A 21,231-nucleotide genomic window follows, 5' to 3' on the forward strand; every position below is an offset into this window, starting at 1 on the left:
TCTCCTTCACCCCTCCACGTTACTGACATCTACCATCCACCCAACTCCTCCATCAGCCTTCCTCTCTGATTTTGACTTCTGGCTCTCTCTCTCTTCCTCTCAATCTCCCATGCTCATCTTTGGTGATTTCAGCTTCTCTGTTGATGATCCATCGGATGCCTTAGCTGCACATTTCCTCACCCTAACCTGTTCATTTGACCTGCAGCCTGGTTCAACTCTCCCACTCACAAAGTTCACTCAAACTTGCTTTTCACCAAGCACTGCTCTGTCTCTAATCTGTTTCCCCTCTCAGATTACCTGGTCTCTTTCAACATCACCCATCAACTCCCCACTCCACCCCCAAAAAACACTCTGCCTTTCTGTGACTTCCACCCCATCAGTGTTGATGTCTCATCTGCTCTCAGCCCTCTCCTCCGATCTTCCAGTGATATGGTTGTTGATTCTGTCATGCTTCACTCTCCTTCACCCTTAACTCTTTTCCTCCTTTCCCCCATTGCAATTTCTCCCCTGCCAACACCCAGCTCAACCCCAACATCCACTTCTCTGACTCCTGCTCTCACATTGCAGAACCTTTCTAGCAGAGATACCATGATCAGATTGACTTCCTGCACTACAAATACATTCTGCCATCTTCCTAGCTGAACAATTCCACCGCAGCTTTACTGAATTCCACTCACAATCCCAGCACCTTTTCACCACTTTTGACTCACTCCTCCAACCTCTCCCCTCCTCCCTTCATTTCTCTCTCCACATAGGATCTTGTCAATTTTCTCTTGGAAGAAATTGTCAATACACAGCACTGACCTCTCTCCTCTCAGCTCCCCTCCCTTTCTGTCCTTCTCCCATCACAGATGCAGAAGTTTTTTGCCTGCTTTCCTCTTCTTGCTGACTCCTTCCCAAACCATCTCCTGAGCTCCCTCATGCCCACTCTGATCTCCTCCCTAACTGCTCTTAACCTCCCCGCTCTCCTTTGGCTCTTTCCCTTTACAATACAAACTTGTTTTAGGCTTTGTCTACACTACATATCTTTTAGCGACACGACTGCGTCGCCACAGCTGCTGAAAGTTGTGCAGTGTAGCCGTTGTTTGTCGGCTCTCCTGCCAACAAAAAACTTCCACCCTCAACGAGCGGAGTTTGCTTTGTCAGCAAGAGCATGCTCCTGCCAACAGTGCACTGTTCACACCGGCACTTGTTGCGGCAAAACTTTTGTCTTTCCGGGGTTGGGGGCTTTAACACCTCCGAAAGACAAAAGTTGTGTCATTCAATTGCCAGTGTAGACATAGCCTAAGTCTCTCCCAGCTTAATAAAAAACAAATAAAAAAGCACACCCTTGACTCATCTTGCCTCTCCCAACCACCTTCCTCTTTTCACTTCTAAGATCGTTGAAGGTGCAGTTTACAATCACTGTCTAGAGCGTTTCTCTCCTCCAATTACATGCTAGACCCTCAGGCTTCCTCCTTTTGTACTCCACTGAAGCCACTCTTGCCAAAGTCTTTAATTACCTCTTTCTAGCAAAACTCAGAAATAGTATGCCATCCTCCTCCACAACCTGTCAGCCATCTTCCACACTGCCACTCATGCTCCTCTTTTGGAAATCTTCTCTCCCTTGGTCTCCATTACTGGGTCCTCTTTTGATTCTTCTCCTACCTTTCTAATCACTTCTTCAGCATGTACTTCAGCGGATCCTCCTCACCGGCCCCTCCAGCTTTCTATGGGGGTTCCACAGAGCTCTGTCCTTTATCTCTGGGTTTTCACATCCACAAACACAAATTCAGCTATCAATTCTATGCTTACCACACACAAATCTATTTCTCTACTCCAGACTTCTCTTTTCCTGTCCAAACTGAAATCTCAGTCTGACATCTCCTTGTAGATATGCCATCAGCTCAAACTCAAGAAGGCTAAAACAGAAGTCCTAATTTTATCCTCCTCTCCAGCCACCCAAGTCCTCTCTGCTACTTCTTTTCTTGACCACCATTCTGCCCATAATCTGGGCGTCATCTTCGACTTGGACCCCTCTATAGCTCCTCACATTGAGGCTACATCTAAATCTTGCAAATTCTTTCTGCATAACATCTCTAAGATATGGTCTTTCCTATCCATCAAAACAGCTAAAATGCTCATCAGCTCATGTCTTGATTTTCCCACTTGGGCACCTGGCACTGGCCACTGTCGGAAGACAGGATACTGGGCTAGATGGACCTTTGGTCTGACACAGTAGGGCTATTCTTATGTTCTTATGATTACTGCAACATCCTTCTCTCTGGCCTTGACAAATGCAATCTTGCCCTGCTCATATCCATGCTGAAAGCTGCTGCAAAGATAATTTTCCTAGCCTATCACATTGACCATATCGCTCCTTTCTTTGAAACCCTTCACTGGCTCCCCCTTCTCTACCACATCATACAAAAGCTTCTTGTCTTCACTTTTAAAGCCTTCACACCTATGTTCATCCTTCCTATCATCTTTCATTCATTATCAAAATATTGACTCCCTCCTCTGAGCAACCCATGATGCCAACCTCCATCGCCCACTTGTTAAATTTTCAAACAAGCACATTTGTGCTTTCTCCCATGCTACCCCTCACACTTGGGAAAAGCTCCCTGTAAAAATCCCCAAAGCTACCTCATTATCCTCCTTCAAATCCCTCCTTTACCACGAGAGCCACAAGAAACTAGACAATGGCTAGGCTGGTGGCGTGTGCTGACACCACAGCCTATTACGCTGATCAGTACGGTTTCAATGTATTCCTGTGACAATTTGGGGAATGTCTGTACAATTTATAAATTGTGTGAGATTATAAACTCTTTGTATTTTAGCAAGCTGCAAATTCAATTTTGAATGTAAGGACTAGTTACTTTCTCTGGTGGCTCTTTAACCCCCACACTGAACTGAAATTTCAAAGAGTAGTGAAACCGGACTGATAACAGAGGGTCACTAACTTGGGATAGTTCTCTATTCAAATGCAAACATCCTATGCAAAACATTGGCTCCCAACCAGGGAGAAGTCACCTAGCAACAAAGTCACCAGGTAAGGGTCTGGGATCACCTGAAGAGGCTGATCCACTTGACCAAAGGACTAAAAGGTTATAAAAGGACTCACAGGGGAAGACTAGGAGAGCCACACAGGAAATTTGGGCAGAAGGAGGGAAGGGGACAGCCTGGACAAGGTCAGAATAGGCAAGTTGGGGAGAGGGCAGGTGAAGCTCCATGTTTCAGCACACAAACCACACAGTGCAACAGAAGGATGCTGGGTGGCCCCAAAAGACTATGACTCCAGCCCAAAAAATGCTTCAGATTGGTGAGGAAACTGAGGCAGGAAATACCTATAGGGTTTATTATTTTTGTATAGATCTGTGTATTTCTCATGCTATTAAAGAGAAAGCAATGGTCATTTAGAATTTTGTGCTAAGTCTGTGTGTGTTTAGTGTTTACACCAAGCACATGCCCTCTTCAAGAGATAAATCAGAAGGCACACACCTTTAGGTGAATTCTGGTAGAGTCTGTGTTTAAGCAACACAAAGCCTGAAGGGGTCAGCACTGGTAACAGGGACAAGGTAGTTCAACCATGGAAGTATCAGCTCTCAAGACAGGATGCTAGGCAGAAGGACTGCACCCCGAGTGTGCACCTATTGACAACAACACTGGGAAAGTGCATGGACTCTGTTCAGTGGCTGGATCCCATCACAGCAGTCTGGTGAGTAGCCAAGAGGGGCTGATTGACTGGACATGTGACAACTCCCCCATCTGTATCCATCTGTTGCTTGTCTCATCTCCACCTCTGATCTCTCATACTTAGATTGAAAGCTTTTAGGGGCAGGAAGATAAATGTCTTTTGTTCCATCTTTACACAGTGCACGAGGTCTGGCTCGTTGACTACGGATCTGCAGCACTGTGATAATACAAATAGAATATTGCCAATTCCAGGCATTAATAATCCTAAGTCAGGTGCTGCAAAAGCATGAGATTTAAAAAAAAAAAACCCAAACACATTTTGGGATCCTTCTTTTTGCCTTCTAGGGTAATGATAAGGTCACATTTTAAAAGTTTTCTCAAAAACCAAAAAGGCTGGAAAGGTTTTATTTGTTTTTTTTGTTTTTTAAAAGAAAAAGTAAGCCAAGATTCTCACATTTCCATTACTCAAAGTGCTGGAACTTGCAAGGGGGGGAGGGGAAGGGAGAAGAGGAGGAGATGGACGACACCCAACAGCTATCACAAGACTTGCAATAAAATAATGAAAGTTGGTAACACTGAAAATCAAGGGAAAAATTAAGCTCATACAGCACTGCAAGGCTCCCATCTGACAGGCAGTGGATCTCCCCTTGGTATTCAAGTTTGGGCAACTACAAATTAGGGTGACCAGATAGCAAGTGTGAAAAATCGGGACGGGGTGGGGGGTAATAGGAGCCTATATAAGAAAAAGCCCCAAATTTCGGGACTGTCCCTATAAAAATCGGGACATCTGGTCACCCTACTACAAATAGGCTCTTGCTGAAACTACTTGTGAACCCCACCCCCTAGATATTCCACAATGCAACCACCAGCCTTCTGAGTAGGGTGGGCCAATAGCAGCACAGCTGCATGTGCTCTGCTCTCTGCACTAGCTGCCAATAAACTGCAGGGTGAAAAATCAAGGTATTGGTTACTGTATATACAAAGGTTTCAGAGTAACAGCCATGTTAGTCTGTATTCGCAAAAAGAAAAGGAGTACTTGTGGTACCTTAGAGACTAACCAATTTATTTGAGCATAAGCTTTCGTGAGCTACAGCTCACTTCATCGGATGCATATATACAAAGCCTTACGTCCAGATTTCCTGAGATCTTATCTCCACCTCTGACCTCTCATACAAATCTAAAGAACACCAACTCAAAGTCCCAAGGGTATTCTTGAAAGCAGGCTCTATGCCTCTTGAATCTGTTTCTTTGGGAAACAAACAGGAAACTGGCCACTTTTAGAAAAGCTAGACGATGCATCTATTTGACCAAGCTTTCCTGATCCATCACAATATGGAAAGGAGGGTGCTCTTTATCTCTCCTAATAAGATTAAATGTCTCAATTTAAGATTTATAAAGGTACTCATACTTCAGTGATAGGTACACTACGAATGTATTATAACAAACATTCTTGAGCTTTGCAGGAGCTCATAGCTATGCTACCTGTCACTCATTTATAAACAACAAACATACTCTATACCTACATATTGTGCATATAGTTAGGTGATGAAAAACATACTTTATTACTTTAGCCTTATCCTCCACTCCTTTCCCCCTGGCCCCTTTGCTCAGTGGTTCTTAACCTGGGGCGCACACACCCCGGTGCGAGATGCCCTTTCTAGGGGTGTGAGACATACCTGATTTTTTTAGAAGGTAAATCATCGAAAACACAAATTAAGCACAAGCATGGAAGTACAACTACTTTGTTTCAAACCTATGTATTTATTAACATTATACATTTAACAATTACTGTAATATACAAACAAAAATATATCTAGGTTTAAAGAACTGACCTACTTCAATGATTTTTGATAAGGGGTGCGAGGACATATCTTGATTTTTGATAAGGGGTGCAGGCTGCAGTAAAGGGGTAAAGGCAGAACCACTGCCTTTGCTTGCCTGTCTACCTGTTATGTCTGCTCTTTAACAAAGATAGTCCCTGTCCCGGAGTCATTTACTATACATCTGTATAGCATCCACACACAGTGGGGCTCTTACCTGGCTTGGGTCTCTACATGCTATTCTAATACAAACAATTTTACCACCACCTTTTAAAAATGCTCCTGTATTTATTAAATATAAGAATTGTTGTAATGTCCATCTAGCCTGGTATGTGTCTCCCACAGTGGCCAAGAGTAATACTGTAACTTTATTGTGCAATGCCGTACCATAACGGGAAGTTTTCTTACCTCAGACAGTGATCAATTTATGCCCTACTGTATGATCACTCAGTCTTAAAATTCTAAGAATTATCTGGTGTGCAGATACTTTGTTATCCTTCATTCTGTTGGGTGGTGTGTGGGGGAGGAGAAAAGGAAGAGGAAGAGCAGCTCATAAAAACTATAAGAAAGGCATAAAAGCTTCCTTATACCTGTAGCTCTACTCTGAAACCCATACACATTTTTGGGTCAGCTGAGGTTGCTCATGAAACCTTATTGCTGCCCCTTTTCGACCTGAACAGGTAGTCAACGTTTGGGGCCCTGGATGTGTTCCAATTGGGAACAGAAGTTGGGGACAGTAAATAAAAAAACCTGCATCAAAGAAAAAACCTAAGAATGTACAAAGTCCTGTGTCTGAACATGGAGGGAATCAGAGCAGGAAACAGCTTCTTGTGGTCACAACACCAAGAGCACTCTTTTAGCCAGCACCAGAACACAAAAACTGCTTCCCAGGTTTCTTCCAGGGTCAACCACGTTGCTGTGAGCTGCTTGTTCAGGCTCTCTCTCTCAGGCTCTGTCTACACTACAGACCTTACAGCAGCAGTCTCCTGTGTAGCCGCTCAATGCCAACAGGAGAGAGCACTCTTTGGCATAATTAAGCCACCCCCAACGAGCAGTGGTAACTACATTGGCAGGAGAGTGTCTTCTGCTGACACAGCACTGTCCACACCGGCACTTTTATCAGTGAAACTTATGTCAGTCAGGGAGTGTTTTTTTTCCAGACCCCTGACTGACAAAAGTTTTACTGACAATAGTGTTAGTGTAGACACAGCCTCAGTTTGTTCTTATCTGACCCCCGTTTCTGATCTCGCTTCCACCTCCCTCCCTACACCTCTACCCAAAATAACACTCAGTCAAAAGCTCCTTGGCAAGTTCATAAACCTCTTTTCTTTTAGGTGGGGCTTATGGTTATGTTACTTGAAGAGTAAATTCACATCTAATAATTGTCATGGGTTTTACTCAACTCATTACAAGGTTTCACCCAGCTCAACCATTATTTTTGGCATTTCCTAATCTGAATGCTTAACAATGCAAACAATATTCACAACAAGTGGGTTTTGTTTGTTTTTTTTAAGAAAAAAAATCCATAATTTTGTTTTCTGGCTAGACACCATTGGGACCATATATCCTCTGCAAGGTACAATGAAAACTGAAACAAGGGATTCATGTGGAGCCCTTGCCTTATTCAGTACGTGTCTTATGCAAATGAAACATTATGTCAAGTGCATAGTTTATCACATAAGCCAGTATGCACTGAATGAAGCAGAGCTTTTATGTGCTCTTTACTACAAAGAGAATGAGACTGATCTTTAACTGCATATCATATTGCTCAGTAAGCCATGTATCCACATACATCCTTCCTTTGCTTAGAAGAAAGTAAACCGTGTTTAAAAATTGGACCCTGGGTGCAAAGATTGCATGAAATTAAATTTTCAACTCTTCTCATAAGTCAAACAAATCAAAACCAGTTTTCATCTGAACAATCAGCATTTCTGACTAAAGGCTATTTCACTGCCATCTTTCTAATCCCAGTTGATTCAGTATTAGAGCTGCTAAAAATAAAAAAAAAATTATAATGGAAAGCGAATTTTTGTTTTGCTACTACTCACTCAGGTGAACTGTTTTTGCTTGGGAAAGTTAGAGAAGATTAAATTCTGGGTAGTGACCAGAGGTGGAAAAGTTCTACCTGAAAAGTGAAAACTAAGTTTTAGGCACATGACATTAAGTCACCCATGCCCTTCAAGGACTCTTGGCAAACTTCTCCAACAAAGCAAAAACAACACAACAGTGGACAGAGGGTTCATAGTCACAGGAAGGTGAGTGAAAACAGATGCTTATAAATGAAAGGCTTAGGCAAACTTAACTGTAGCTGTCACTAGCATTCTAACTATATTTACCATGCAATCTGGAGAAAAAAAAATATGAAAACAACTAGGGCCCTTTGGCTGTGCGGCACATACGAAACATTACTAGAGTAGCTTGCCACTAGCATGTTTGGAACATTGTTGCATAAAAATGCCTCTGTCTGTATGTCATCTGAGATGAAAGCAGCTTCTTTTGGTAATTTAGTTTTTCAAGGAAGGACATTCCCTCACTGCAACTTTTTTTTTTTTTAAACCACACAGTTCCATCAAAAATATTTCTCCTTGTTGAAGTCTAAGAGCATGTCTACACTTACGAGCCCTACAGGTGCAGCACGTGTGGTGAAAATGCTCTATGCTGATGGGAGAGAGCTCTCCCGTTGGCATAAAAATCCACTCTCACAAGAGGCAGACACTACATCGCCAGGAGAAGCTCTCCACAACATAGGACTGTGCACACTAGCGCTTATGCCAGTGTAATTTACGTTGCTCAAGGAGGTTGTTTGTTCACACTCCTGCGTGACACAAACTATGCTGGCATAAAATGTAATGTAGAGATAGTCAAAATGTTACCACGGATGGGGACTAAGGGAAGAGACACCACCACCCACTCTCTCTCTAATACCAATAATTTAGCATTTATATAGGGACTCATCTTCAAGGTGCTTTTACAAACATTTATTCAGACTTCTTCCTCTCCTTGAGCCAAAGGAGAACCTCCTGCTCTTCACTGACCTTACCTCCCCCAGCAGTGAGCCTGTAAGCCAACAGTCCCCTAACTTTTCATGGTTATGCCCCTCCCTTACCCCATCTCTCCCCCCGCCCCCCCAAGTCAGGGCTGCAGCTCCAGGGGGGTGTGTGTGGGGACATGGCCAAGGGGGCTGTGGTTGCAGCGGGGGGCAGGTCTGTGGCTGAGTCTGGGGGTGGGCCGGGAGCAGATCCACAGCTTGGAGCCAGGGCCAAAGTAGAGATGGGAGTGGAGCAGGAAAGGGTGATGCTCCCTTCCTGCCCCCTTGTGGGGCTGGCCTGAGCCCCACCATGCCCCCCCTGAACGTTTCTCCTAGCCCCCACAGGGTGTGTGCCCAAGTTTGGAGACCACTGCTAAGCAAAAAGCAACTTCCTGCCCTCATGTGCATCCTGCTCCACTCCCAGATGTTCACTCTCCATTAAGCTAGCCACTCCCTTCTAGAAGTTTCCCAACCAGAGAAAAGGACAAATTTCTGATATACAAAGAACAGAGGGCTCAAAGCCAGAGGAAGGTGAGGACTGACTTTGTCTCTGGTGCTCTGGTCTATCTCCACCTTTCCCAAGCCACAAATCCGCCCCCAGACTGCCACTCTAACCCATACTACTCATGAAAGTGTAGGTCATTTTTTAAAATCAGGCCCTAAATGTTAGTCCTGGAGTGGTATTTGTAGCAATTTGGCTCTAAAAACAGCTGTATCCTGCATTAGAGGCCAGACTAAAGTACTTTCCTCATTTAAAAACCCCCTGAAACTTCAAATCAGAGAGACTTCCCTTCTACAGTCAAACAATTTTTCTGACTATTTAAGGAGCAGAATAAATGAGCTCAGTGATGCTACCTTGTGGCTTACTTCTCTTGTTGATCATTAATAAATGCTAGAAATTGAAAATGAAAATTGTATTGGTTTGCAGAATCAATTGACCTCAACAAATCTGGTTTATGGCAGAGATGGAAACGCTGTTATCAGAGATTGGAGGATATCCACAATTCTAATATGCACTTATACTATATTAAGTAGAAGTGATCTGTTTTACAGTCTCTTGCCAGGTTCTATTAAAAGAATCATTTTATTATAAAGGCACATAGTAATTCATGTTACATCACATCTTTATAAAATCCTAGAGATTATGGAGATTTTCTTGTTATATAAAAACAAAATCCGATCAAACTTTATAGACTAACCAAATAATATATATGTTGCATATTGGTCTATCTACACTCAACTTCCTTTAAATTTAACAGGATTCTAACCAAACGTACAATACTTTTAGTATTTTAATAATTCTGAAAATCTCAGAAAGAGAATGCAATAAATAATCCTGGCACAACATTAAGTAGACTTTAAACTACTGTACACATTGATCAATTCTGCATTAGGATCAGAGGTAGGTTTCATGGTGGGCAGCTAAATGTACAGCAGTGGTAAAATAAGATGTTATACAATATATAAACTATGGGAGGTGAAAATGCAGAAAATGTCATTATATGAAATGACATTAGCTCCTCACCTTGCACTACATTTAGTTGGCCAACTTATCTCAAACAAGACATAGCAGAAATAGAAAAGAGCCAATGGGAATGGAATGAGGAGACCTCAGGGTTGGAGATTTTTATATGAAACAAGATTAAAATGATTAGGACTAAAGTTTGGAAAAGTAAGGAAATATGTTGTCTGCCAGTTGGGCTCCTATTTATCATGTACAAGAAGACAAGGGCATTATGAAAACAGAAAGGCAAAAAAGCACCTAGTGTATTTAAAAAAAAAAACACACAACCAAACTTGTAACTAATGAGCCATGTGCCATTTGTATTAGCCAGATTTGGATACACAAAATACCAAAACAGACTATATATTCCAGCAATTTCTGTGAGTTAGCGTCACCTTATTTTCATCATCTGATACACTGCTTACCTCATAATTCTGTCTTTCCCCAAAGAACTGTGAATTATCCAGGTTTTTTATTATGTGTGAGCTTCCAGAAGGATCTGAAAATCTTAAATGTGCTTTCATCTTCTCCCATGCTAGCTAAAAGATATTTTACTCCATGTAGTGGGGCAGCTTCCCCACTCCTGAAGAACAGGGGTTAAAAGCAGCCCTGGAGAGGGCTGCAGCTGTGAAAGGCTAGGCTGATTGGGCTGGGCACACCTGTGGCTGCTTCCCCAATCAGGCCACAGCTGGCCCTATAAAAGGCTGTGAGCCTAGAGCTGAGAGGAGTCTCTCTCCAGCCCTAGAGTGGGAAGGGCTAGCTGCCTGAGAGCAAGATACCTGAAGCAGAACAGAGCTAGGGAAAAGGGAGCTGGGGAGCTCCAGCCCAGAAAACCCCCAGGCTGCAGGCCCTGGTGAAGGCCTACAGAGGTACTGGGGCTACAGAGGTGCAGCCTGGGGATAGGCAAAGGCAGCAGGTCCTAACCCCTTGCCAATGATGAGTGGCCATTACAGACTACAGTCTGCCCCAGTAAGCAGGGGCTAGGTGATGACTGGCAGTAGCCACTGAGGCAAGGTGGGTTTAGAGGGTTAGGGGTTCCCCAAGGAGGGGAGACCCAGAGTGTGGGGGTACTGCAGGGGCAGAACTTTGAGGTAAAGAGGCACCAGGGACAAGGAGGAACATGGGGCCAGCAGCAGGCAAGACACCAGCCTACAGAGGGCGCTCTGTATGCTGAAAAAGAGCTAATTTCCAGACGACCAGCAGGAGGCACCGTGCTCATGAGGCTTCCCTTCGCTACACTCCAGGGTTGCAAGATGTTGTCTACAGAGCATGAAAGACTTAATTTCCAGCATTACTGATAACGGTGATTAAAAGTAAATAAATTAAGCCTCCTCCATGGACCATTTCTTCTCATACTTACTGATCAGAAGTTAGATCTAAAGTCATCAATCAGCAAAGTTCCAAAATCATCTGTTAAGAAATCTGTTCAAAACTGAATGTATTACTTAGGCCTTGTCAACACTTAAAACTTGTAAATACCGTAATGCTTAGTGAAGATACTACCTAGGCCTACCTGAGAACTACTCCCATCAGCAGCAGTAGCTATGTTGACAGAAGCCCTTCTGTCAACATAGCACTATCTACACCTGAGGTTAGGTTTGTATAGCTATGTTGGTCAGGGGTGTGGATTTTCCATACCCCTGAGTGATGTAGTTACAGCAACATAAGTTGGTAGTGTAGATGAAGCCTAAGACTTCTATTTCACTAATTTATAAAGTTTTGGAAGGGCATTAAAACAGCTGCGCAGTATATGTAAGCCCTTTATGATATTTAAAGAAAAGTTTCCAGAAAACTACTCTATTTCCTTCAGGGATAAGGAAAATTCAAATGACACTACCATACCAGGTCAAATGTATTCCTGATATAACTAAGGATAAGTCCAATGAAGTAAATGGACCTGTACTTGGGTTAACTAGGGCTGAATTTGGACATACTTGCCACCCACATGGAGTATATGCTTTTTCTGTTGAACTATCAGAGACCTTCTTGCTGACCTGACTTACCCAGAACTTCAAAGTGCTACAAAACCAATGAGACTAATCTGTATAAAAAAAAACCTTTCCCCTAACTCAAAAGATTCTGACAGAAGAACGCTTCAGCCTTATGTGGAAGACCAGATTAAAGTAGTTTCCTTCTGCCTACAACTTGCAGTCTGGAATTCAATACTAAAGTGACCCACCCCAGACAAGCGCCTCTTGCTTTTGCTCTATATATCCAGCATTCTAAACATTTTAAAGTTTCAGATTATTTTTGTACTCAGATACCCTTATAGCTGAAGGGCTTTCTGGTCCTTTAGGATCCAGTTCAGTGGGAGAGACATTAAATACAGAACTCCTTCAAAAGGGAGAATTTTATTTCAAGATGAATCCACTATCTCCAAAGGAGAATTATATCACCCCTTGGGCCCTTGTTTGGAATGATTCAATCCCTTACAGTGTATTTATTACTACCCTACTGCAGCATAATCTCCTAATACAAATATCCAACTGCACACCAAAAATGGTTATCAAAGGCTTGTGTGAAAATTATAATACAGGGGAGAATTCCCCCTAGCTCCTCAAAAAAATCAGTCTTCAGTTGTTTAAAATACAAGAAGTGATTAATGCACTTAATGGACTCTTCATCACCAAGACTCACTTCAAACTGATACATGCAGTGCATTAAAAAAGTAAATGGATTTAAAAGCCATTTCTAAATATTATACAAGTAAATTAGTATTTAAGGAAAAAATTAAATTCCATCAAGAAGCTGCATAATATTGGTCACAAAATATTCTTTAAAAATCCTTTATGGATCAAGGTAACAGACAAAATTTAGAATTAATTTGCTATTGTATGTACAATGCCTAACAAAGGAATCTATAAATAGGATACAAAGCTCCTCACCAAGACCCCAGGGTATTCGAGTCTTATGTAGTTAGTGGATAAAGATCTTACTGTTGGAAAAGCCCACAACAGATGTGATTTTGATCAGAGTCCTGTGACGTGAAGCCCTAAATTTATAAAGGGCACCTTCCAACTCCAATAATTGACCAATGGTCAGCCCTCACGTGGTGTTAAGAAGCAGGGATGTTGGGAGCCATGTAAACTTCCCTACGTCAGTGTTCAGCTCCTGAAATATCCGCAGAGATGCCTACAAATGGAATGTGTGTCCTGAGCAGCAGAAATTGGATTTTGGTCCCCACCCCATTACCAGCTGTGCTCAGGAATTTGAAGAACTCAGTTCCCTAGTCTTTTGTATTTTTCCCCATGAACCTCCTCATGGGAAGCATGAAAACATATTTATACAATCAATTTCAAATTCAGAAAAAAAGAGCTTAAACTACAGTTAGTTTTGTGACGCAGTAGGGACAATTAGTGTATTTCTATTGAAAACAAACTTTGAAAAAGTTCTTTAGTGTAAAGCAAATTTTACACAACAATGGTACAAATGACAATACAATGTAATCTCATTTTATAGCAGCCTATCAACAGGATTACATTTTTCATGTTTTATACGTAAGAACTGTATTAATTCTTGTGCTGGTACCCAGTATCTTTTGCCCCCACACTTGCTGTTGGCAAGTGAACAGTTCCCAGTGCCAAAGCATTAAGTTCAGACACCTGACAACATAAATCTAACTATATGGGAACTAGAAACTTCAAAAACTAGGTGGTCTTTAATCCCAAAAGCTCTGACAAGCTAACCAGAGCATTCTACATGCTGCTATTTCCAAAGCTTAAAGCTAAGGCCTTCTGAACCCAGAACACCTTATACACCAGTCATAACTACAGCACCTTAAAACACATTCAATTATCAGGGAATTCACTTTCTAACTCCAAAGGCCATGTCTACACTAGCGAACTTACAGCAGCACAGCTGTACCGATGTAACTGCGCCGCTGTAAAAATCGCTCATGTAGCCACTCTATGCCAACGGGGGAGAGCTCTCTCGTCAACATAATAAAGCCACTCCCACGAGCGACGGAGCCTATGTTGGTGGGAGAAGCTCTCTTGCCAACATAGCACTGTCCACACCAGCACATCTGTCATCAAAACTTACATCATTCAGGGGTGTGTTTTAGTATAATTTATTTAAATTTATATATCAAAAGTGGTAGCATAGACAAGCCCTAAGATAGCTAATCAAGGCTTCAAGACTATGAGCAGGAAGGAATCCATCCTGTTTCCCCCACCCATTCTCCAAAAATATATACACCAATGTCTTTTGTTTCTAGATCTCCTTTTCCTGATCTGAGTTTTGTATTTTCACTATTGCCATTTTTTACAATACACTGAGAGATAACTAACAGATTACTTATCACAAGTTTGTATGTTGCTGAAGTTGTGTACCCATGTAGAAAGCAGAGAATGGTAGCGAGTCACAACAAGTATCCTTTACTGGCTCTGCAATCTAAGGGTCTATGGAGGTTTATGAATGGCCTCCAAAAGTTTCATATAACTTTTACACCCTTCCTCCCCAGCAAATTAATTGCAATAAGATAACAAACCACTTTTTTTTTAAGCTTCTTTTAATATAATTTAACAGCTGGAAAGGAGGAGTTAGCATCATGTGACCAGTCAGCTCTTTGCCAATAAGTGCTCCATAGACCACAATTTGAGAACTATTTTAATGTTGGTAAGCAACAGCATTTAAAAAATTTATTTCTGAAACCACATGATATTGGATCGACTCCAAGTTGCCAGCTAGTACAAAAAGGTCTGTCTTGTTCCTGGGGGTAACAGGCAAATTCCTCTATGATTTTCATTACCAATGGAAGAGGCATCAGAAATCAAGTAAAAGTTTGGTTTGCTGGATGTATGCTTGTCTTTAACATTTTGAGCAGGAAAGTTATTCAGAAAGATTATTATTGAAATGTGGGGCAGAAAGTAAAAGGGGTCAAAAGTCAAAGAAAAATCCATGTGACCCAAATACCTTGTTTTCTTATTACTTCTGTTGCCCTACAGTTGGTTGCTTCCAAAGATATCATTTGCTAACATTTATTCATCAAAATTCAAAAATACTTTAACATAAGCTCAATAATTGTATATCTAATAAATAAAACTTTGTTTTTAAAATAATTTCACTTAAGTTCTGAAACACTTAAAAAAAGTCAACTGCATGGTTACTAAAATATCTCCTATGAAAAGCAGGAAAGCAGCAGTCCTGGAAGCTGCTGCAGAATGCTATTACTTTAGATTAAATCACTGGAATAGAGATTTCCACTATGATCTCATGTTGGGCAGCACTGATCAGGAGCTGTCATTAGAGCCCTGGTTCCATGCAGGACCACTAGAGAGTTACCTCCTATGGCGACAATAGAAATAGTCATTTCCACAAGAAATTACTTTCTACAGAGCTTTTAAAATCTATGATCTGAACAGCCCTACCTGTGGGACCCTTTGCACTGCCTGACTCCATCTCCTACAGAGGAAGGTCTATAATCGCTAAGAAACAGGGAAGGTAAGCATCTCTGACATCTGAATCAATATCACTAAGTTCTGACTTCAGAACTCATTATATGGCTCAGGACTGTGAGGTTTCTCTACGCCATTGATGTTTTCCTGTGCCATTTCCTTGTCTACTGATCTCCTGCTTGGCTGAATCTAAAAGAAAAGGAACATGTTTTAAAAAGTTTATATTTGACACACATTTAGGAACAGTGTTACTTTAACAGTCAATATACAATTAAATGAATTAGATGTCCCACACAGACTTGCTCAGAACTGAGACAAGTAATACAAATAGATTCCATTTGGTGATGAATGTTTCATTGAGGTAACTATTTAAAAGTGTATGGAAAATTTTAAACTTGCACACCAAGGCTCTGACTATATAACATGAAAAAAAGCAAAGGCATGCCAAACAACATTCTTGCTTGAGTTTGCCAGACCTGTACAGTATGTTGTGCCCACATACAACTGAGAGCCACACTGCAAAAGCAGATTGTATTGGTTGGTTGCAACCCACAGGAAATCTTTAGCTCACATCCAGCTGAAATGAAGCAGTCTGCAATGTTTTCTCCCTGATATGGGCAGGAAGCCACAAATGTTGCAGATTCCCCAATTCAGGCAGTCCTCTTCACTAGAGCCCTGCATGGATACAAAATCTGTATCTGCATCTGATCCACAAACGTAGTCCATGGATATAAAGTGGATATCTTCAGATTTGCAGGGCTCTACTCTTCACTCCATTCCACAATGTGGTATTTTGAGTTTGAAAACCTCCCAAAAGCCCCTGCTCCCAAGAATAGTGCCAATACTGATGTTTCAAGCATCCCAGAGTACATAGCCCCAGCTGCAAGATAGATTATGTATGGATATGTCAAAATGATTCTGGCAAAGAATGCTGGTTTAGGGACAAGCAAGAAACAGACATTTCATGTAGTCTATGCATTTGCAACATTTTCCTCAGATAGATAACCTGCTGTTTATGTTTCAGTGTACCAGTATTTCTATAGGCTGTGAGGATGGGCCACCTCCTCAGAGATGAATGAAAAAAGGTCAGAGGTACGATGAATGCCTGGAGATACAACTAAAAAGACCAGTCATCTGGAAAGCATTGCTGTACAAATGTCCTATAGGAGTACCTAAGGGGAGCTCAGTGATGACCAGGCAGTCAGAAACCAGGTAGCTCTTAAGAAAATTAGGCTAAATTCCCATCTTTCTGAGGGCCAGGCATCTAGGTGACAGTAAGACTGAGGTTTCATAAACTGGAGCCTGTGTGTGAACTAGTTGTCCCTTATTTTGCTATGACATTCAGATATAATAAATACTCAGATTCCTTCTGGGCATTAGTACCTTTCTTTGCTTGAGGTTTACCACTACATTTCCCTCTTACATCTTACAGAATGCACAATTAACCCATGGAACTCATTGTCATGAGGATGTTGTGATGGCCAAAAGTATAACTGGGCTCAAAAAAAGAACTAGGTAAGTTCTTGGCGGACAGGTACATCAATGGTATTAGCCAAGATGGTAGAGGATGTAACCCCACACTCAGGGCAAGCTCTGTCAGAGACAGGACATGGGCTAGATGGACTGATCCAATATGGCTGTTCATATGTTTTCACAAACATCCAGCTGCATATACAAGGAAACACACGCCAACACTCCTTCAGCATTAACCAAAACTCCAGAACATTTTACCTGGAAGGGCTGGCTGATACCAGCTATAGACTGCATATTATGGCTATAATAACAAAGAAGAAACTCTCCTCCTGCATGGGGGATCTCATCAGCACTGATGTAAACCTGTCAACATGAAAAAAGGAAGACAACCATCAGCAATTTCACTGACAAAGCAATTAATAAAAAGCAGCCTTTACCATATACTAGAACTAGATCATAAAAAGACAATACTGAGTCTTTACAACAGATCCACTGTATACATGTAAATCAGGGAGGAAGAAAAGGCCGTTCTTAACACTTCATTCAGGGGCTAGAGCTTCATCTCTTCCAGGAAAGTGCAAAAATGCTTAGTCTTATTATTCTGCAGAGGCTTCTCTCAGCTCATGATATGCCAGAGAGAAAAAGTCATGGGCTACCACTCATTACCTCTCCATCTGTATTTTGGCTCAACTTTTTGTAGCTTGACATTAATCTCCCTCTCAGGAAGACCAAGTGGGTGAGGTAATCTCTTCTATTGGACCAACTTCTGTTGGTGAGAGAGACCAGCTTTCAAGCCACACAGAGCTCTTCTTCAGTACTTCAGGCATCACAGCTAAATGCAAAGTGGAACAGATTGTTTAGCCTAAGTAGTTAGCACATAGTCTAAGGGACCATTCAAGGTAGAGTGACCTGTTAACAACTTTTGTCCTACAACTGCAGAGGAGGGGGGAATGGGTTACAGATTGTTGTAATAAACCATAAATCCAGGGTCTCCGTTCAGTCCATCAGAGTAGCAGCTGTGTTAGTCTGTATTCACAAAAAGAAAAGGAGTACTAGTGGCACCTTAGAGACTAACCAATTTATTTGAGCATAAGCTTTCGTGAGCTACAGCTCATTTCATCGGATGCATCTGATGAAGTGAGCTGTAGCTCACGAAAGCTTATGCTCAAATAAATTGGTTGGTCTCTAAGGTGCCACAAGTCCTCCTTCCCTTAGAATATATGCTAACTACTTGTGCTAAACAATCTGTTCTGCCTTGGAGTACCTTTCCCAGACCTGAAGAAGAGTCTGTATGGGTTCAAAGCTTGTCTCTCTCACCAACAGAAGTTGGTCTAAGCAAAGACATTAGCTCACCCACCTTGTCTCTCTAATATCCTGGGACTGACATAGCTACAACTACACTGCACATCCGTAAAAAGCTATATAACTACCCTCACATTTCACAGATCTTGAAACTATCAGTGACCAGGGACACCAGAAAATAACTGATTAAGACCTGCCTTGGCACTGTCACCTAAGCAGCTTTTCAGAGGTTCTGAGAATCTACTGGAGTGTTGGACTGGAAAATCTGATCAGTCCATCCACTAATCCTGCATCCCCAAGATTTTGAGAATAAAAGGTCTACTTTATTTGCAATTAATTTGAACCTCTATTTAATCTGACAAAACCTCTGGAACTAAATAATTTGCATGAAAAATAATATAGCTTTCACCCTTATTTTGATCACTTTTAGAACAGTATTACTAAATAATTTAATCACTGTCTCATAGAAAGCTAATAAGAGGCTAAAATTCTCAATGAGAAAAAAGGACCAAAGAAGACTACAACAAAAAGCGACATTAATGGGACATTTGATACACTATGACAAAACTATATGATATCCATGCTGTAATGAGCAACCCTAGCAGTCATGGAGGTAAAGAGAGTCAGCCACTTATTTCAGAGATAGAAGCAGATTTATTAAAATAAAACAACAGTACTGACAACAGTTCTCTATGCAATGAAGAGTCATTTCTGTAGAGGGGGGAAGAAATCAAGTAAAACACTGTCTTGGCAGCGCACACAGACCTGGGAGAGAAGTAGGAACAGAGAAAAGGTGTTGCATCACTTTGCAAAAACCCTAATAAAATTAAGTCGGAGTGGTGAAGATGGGCTACAAAGACCAACTCCATTACCAGCTAGCATTCCTTCAGGTGAAGAAAGATTACTCTTATACAGAGCCTTGAAAATGAGCATGGGAGAAAAAACAGAGGCAGGAGCCCTTGAACCCAATAATATTAGAAGCCCACGCTAAAAAAAAAAAAAAGGTAATTCCCTCACTTGAGTAACATCTTCACTGGACGAAATTTCATCATCTTTTACCCAGGTATAGGTCACATAGTCATTCACATGCCTGAATGCCACCTGCAGGGAAAGACAGAAGCCATCAGCTCTCTAAAAAAGTAAAGCAAGACACACTGGGGCAACATGGAAAACCTGAGTAAGATATCTGCTCTTTTTAGTATATATTACTGTAATTTTAACTAAAAACATTCATTTTAAAAATTAAACTATTTTCAAAAAAATGCACTGAGCATTAGTAAGCAATTTATCATGAGAGAGAGAGAGAGAGAGAGATTTCTGTACCCTAAACCCTCTGCCCTCTTCCTTCCATTTCTGTTCTCCCTTGCTACGTTATACCAGCAGGCAGGGGCACTTTGGGGAAGAGATTATTCTTCACTATGTCTCATACCTAGCACATTTTGCATAAATAATATTTTACCACACTTTACAAAATATTATTTCTAGGGATGATAAAAATTATTTTTCTGTCCACCTAGGCATGTTACCAAATAACTAATAATTCAAGAGTTGGGTGGTTCCAGGCATATTGAAACTACCAGCGACTAGTGGCACTAGAGAATAACTTGCATTTTAGATCTCTAAATAAGGGAAGCATGCAATGCCAAATGAACTACTTCCCCACCACCAACCCCACATCTGCATTACTGCAAAGATATTTTTATTCTGCAGCGAGGCATGATATTCTGGTAATGTCACCTGGTAGAGCCCAATCCAGTCCCAGGTACTGCTTGGAAATTCAGATAACGTGGAATAGCTGATTAGAACATCCCGTGCAGCATTCCACTCACCCTCAGGATTCAGAGTGACCAATGGAGTGGACAAGAGAGGCTTTATCTAGACAAGAAAGAAGACTGTTTTGAATATATCCATCAGTTAAGGCCTGTTCTACACTGAAAAATGATATTTACCTAGTTATGTTCCTTTTTCCTTATGTGAAAAATTAGTTTGGTCGACCTACCCCGAGCGTAGACTCAGCTGGGCTGGCAGCAGAATTCTTCTATTGACTTAGTTACCACCTCTTGGAGCGGTGAATTACAGAAATGGAAAAAAAGCCCAACCGTGTACGGAGTATCTGTGTTGGCACAGCTGTGCCACTGTAGCATCTACAGTGCAGACCAGGAGGTCTCAGCCTTTTTCTTTCTGAGGACCCCCAACATGCTATAAAAACTCCAGGCCCAGCAGGAAACAGAGGGGAAGGTGGGTGGGCTCTGGTATATTTTGACTTCTACTGGGGGGCGGGGGAGGGGAGGGCCTGGGGGCGCTTGAGCCAGCTCTGCACCCTGGGGCCCAGAGGAGGAAGCCCCACCTCCACCCCGACTCACCTCAGTGGGCCACATCTGGGTTGGGGAGACGCAACCAAAAATTATAACTCAAGGGGTGGGGAGGGGCTCAGCATAAAGACTTTGAAAACTGCTCAGGGTGCAGGCAGGGCATAGCTAGGAGCTGTGTGCAGTGAGGGATGTAGCTCAAGGTGCAGGGAGAGGGGTAGCTAGGGGCTGTGTGAAGGCAGGGGAGTAGCTAGGTGCTATGTGAAGGCAGGGGGGTAGCTCAGGGTGCAGGGAGAGGGGGTTGTGTGCCAGGAGGGCCCCCGCTGCAGTCACTGCTCCTCAAAGGCTCTCCAGGCCCTGTAGCCAGGTCCCTCCACTCAGGGGGCTCTTACCGACTGCGCAAGCAGCAAAAAGGGGGCTGGAAGCTGAAGAGCAATCACAGCCCTGGGCACCAGCAGCAGAAGATGGGGGAGCACCATGGCTGCCTGCTCCATGGCACCAGCCAGAACAGCAGCTGCCCCACACTGCCTGGCTTCAGCTTCCCACCTGCGACTTCACCACGGGGCGGGGCCTGGGGGGTGCTGAGCTGCCTCCGGGACTGTCCCAATCTGGTTAAGACACTACAGTTTTGGAGGGCGGGGGAGGTAATGCCCCCTCATGCCCTCCCCAACTCCTCCCATGGGACTATGGGACCCCCTGAAACTGGCTCACAGCCCCCCAGTTG

The 21,231-nt window shown here is 42.3% G+C and overlaps 1 protein-coding gene across 4 annotated transcripts in view; it reads right to left on the minus strand.

The window, feature by feature from the left end:
- Window positions 1-12,899: 12,899 nt before the first annotated feature.
- The window catches only part of INPP5K (inositol polyphosphate-5-phosphatase K), a 31,916-nt gene continuing 23,584 nt past the window's right edge, over window positions 12,900-21,231 (minus strand). For 2 of the 4 annotated variants that reach the window (XM_074974227.1, XM_074974226.1), the window contains exons 11-14: window positions 19,936-20,073; window positions 19,216-19,299; window positions 17,155-17,259; window positions 13,356-15,612 (exon numbers count right to left, since the gene is read on the minus strand). In XM_074974227.1, coding sequence (XP_074830328.1) covers window positions 15,514-15,612; window positions 17,155-17,259; window positions 19,216-19,299; window positions 19,936-20,073 — 426 coding nt within the window. In that variant the 3' untranslated portion in view covers window positions 13,356-15,513. Of the gene's footprint in view, window positions 15,613-17,154; window positions 17,260-19,215; window positions 19,300-19,935; window positions 20,074-21,231 lie in introns of all 4 variants that reach the window. The other 2 variants (XM_074974225.1, XM_074974224.1) reach the window with 2 other exon arrangements.

The sequence above is a fragment of the Natator depressus genome, chromosome 17 (assembly GCF_965152275.1).
Source record: "Natator depressus isolate rNatDep1 chromosome 17, rNatDep2.hap1, whole genome shotgun sequence".
NCBI classification, from domain to species: domain Eukaryota; kingdom Metazoa; phylum Chordata; order Testudines; family Cheloniidae; genus Natator; species Natator depressus.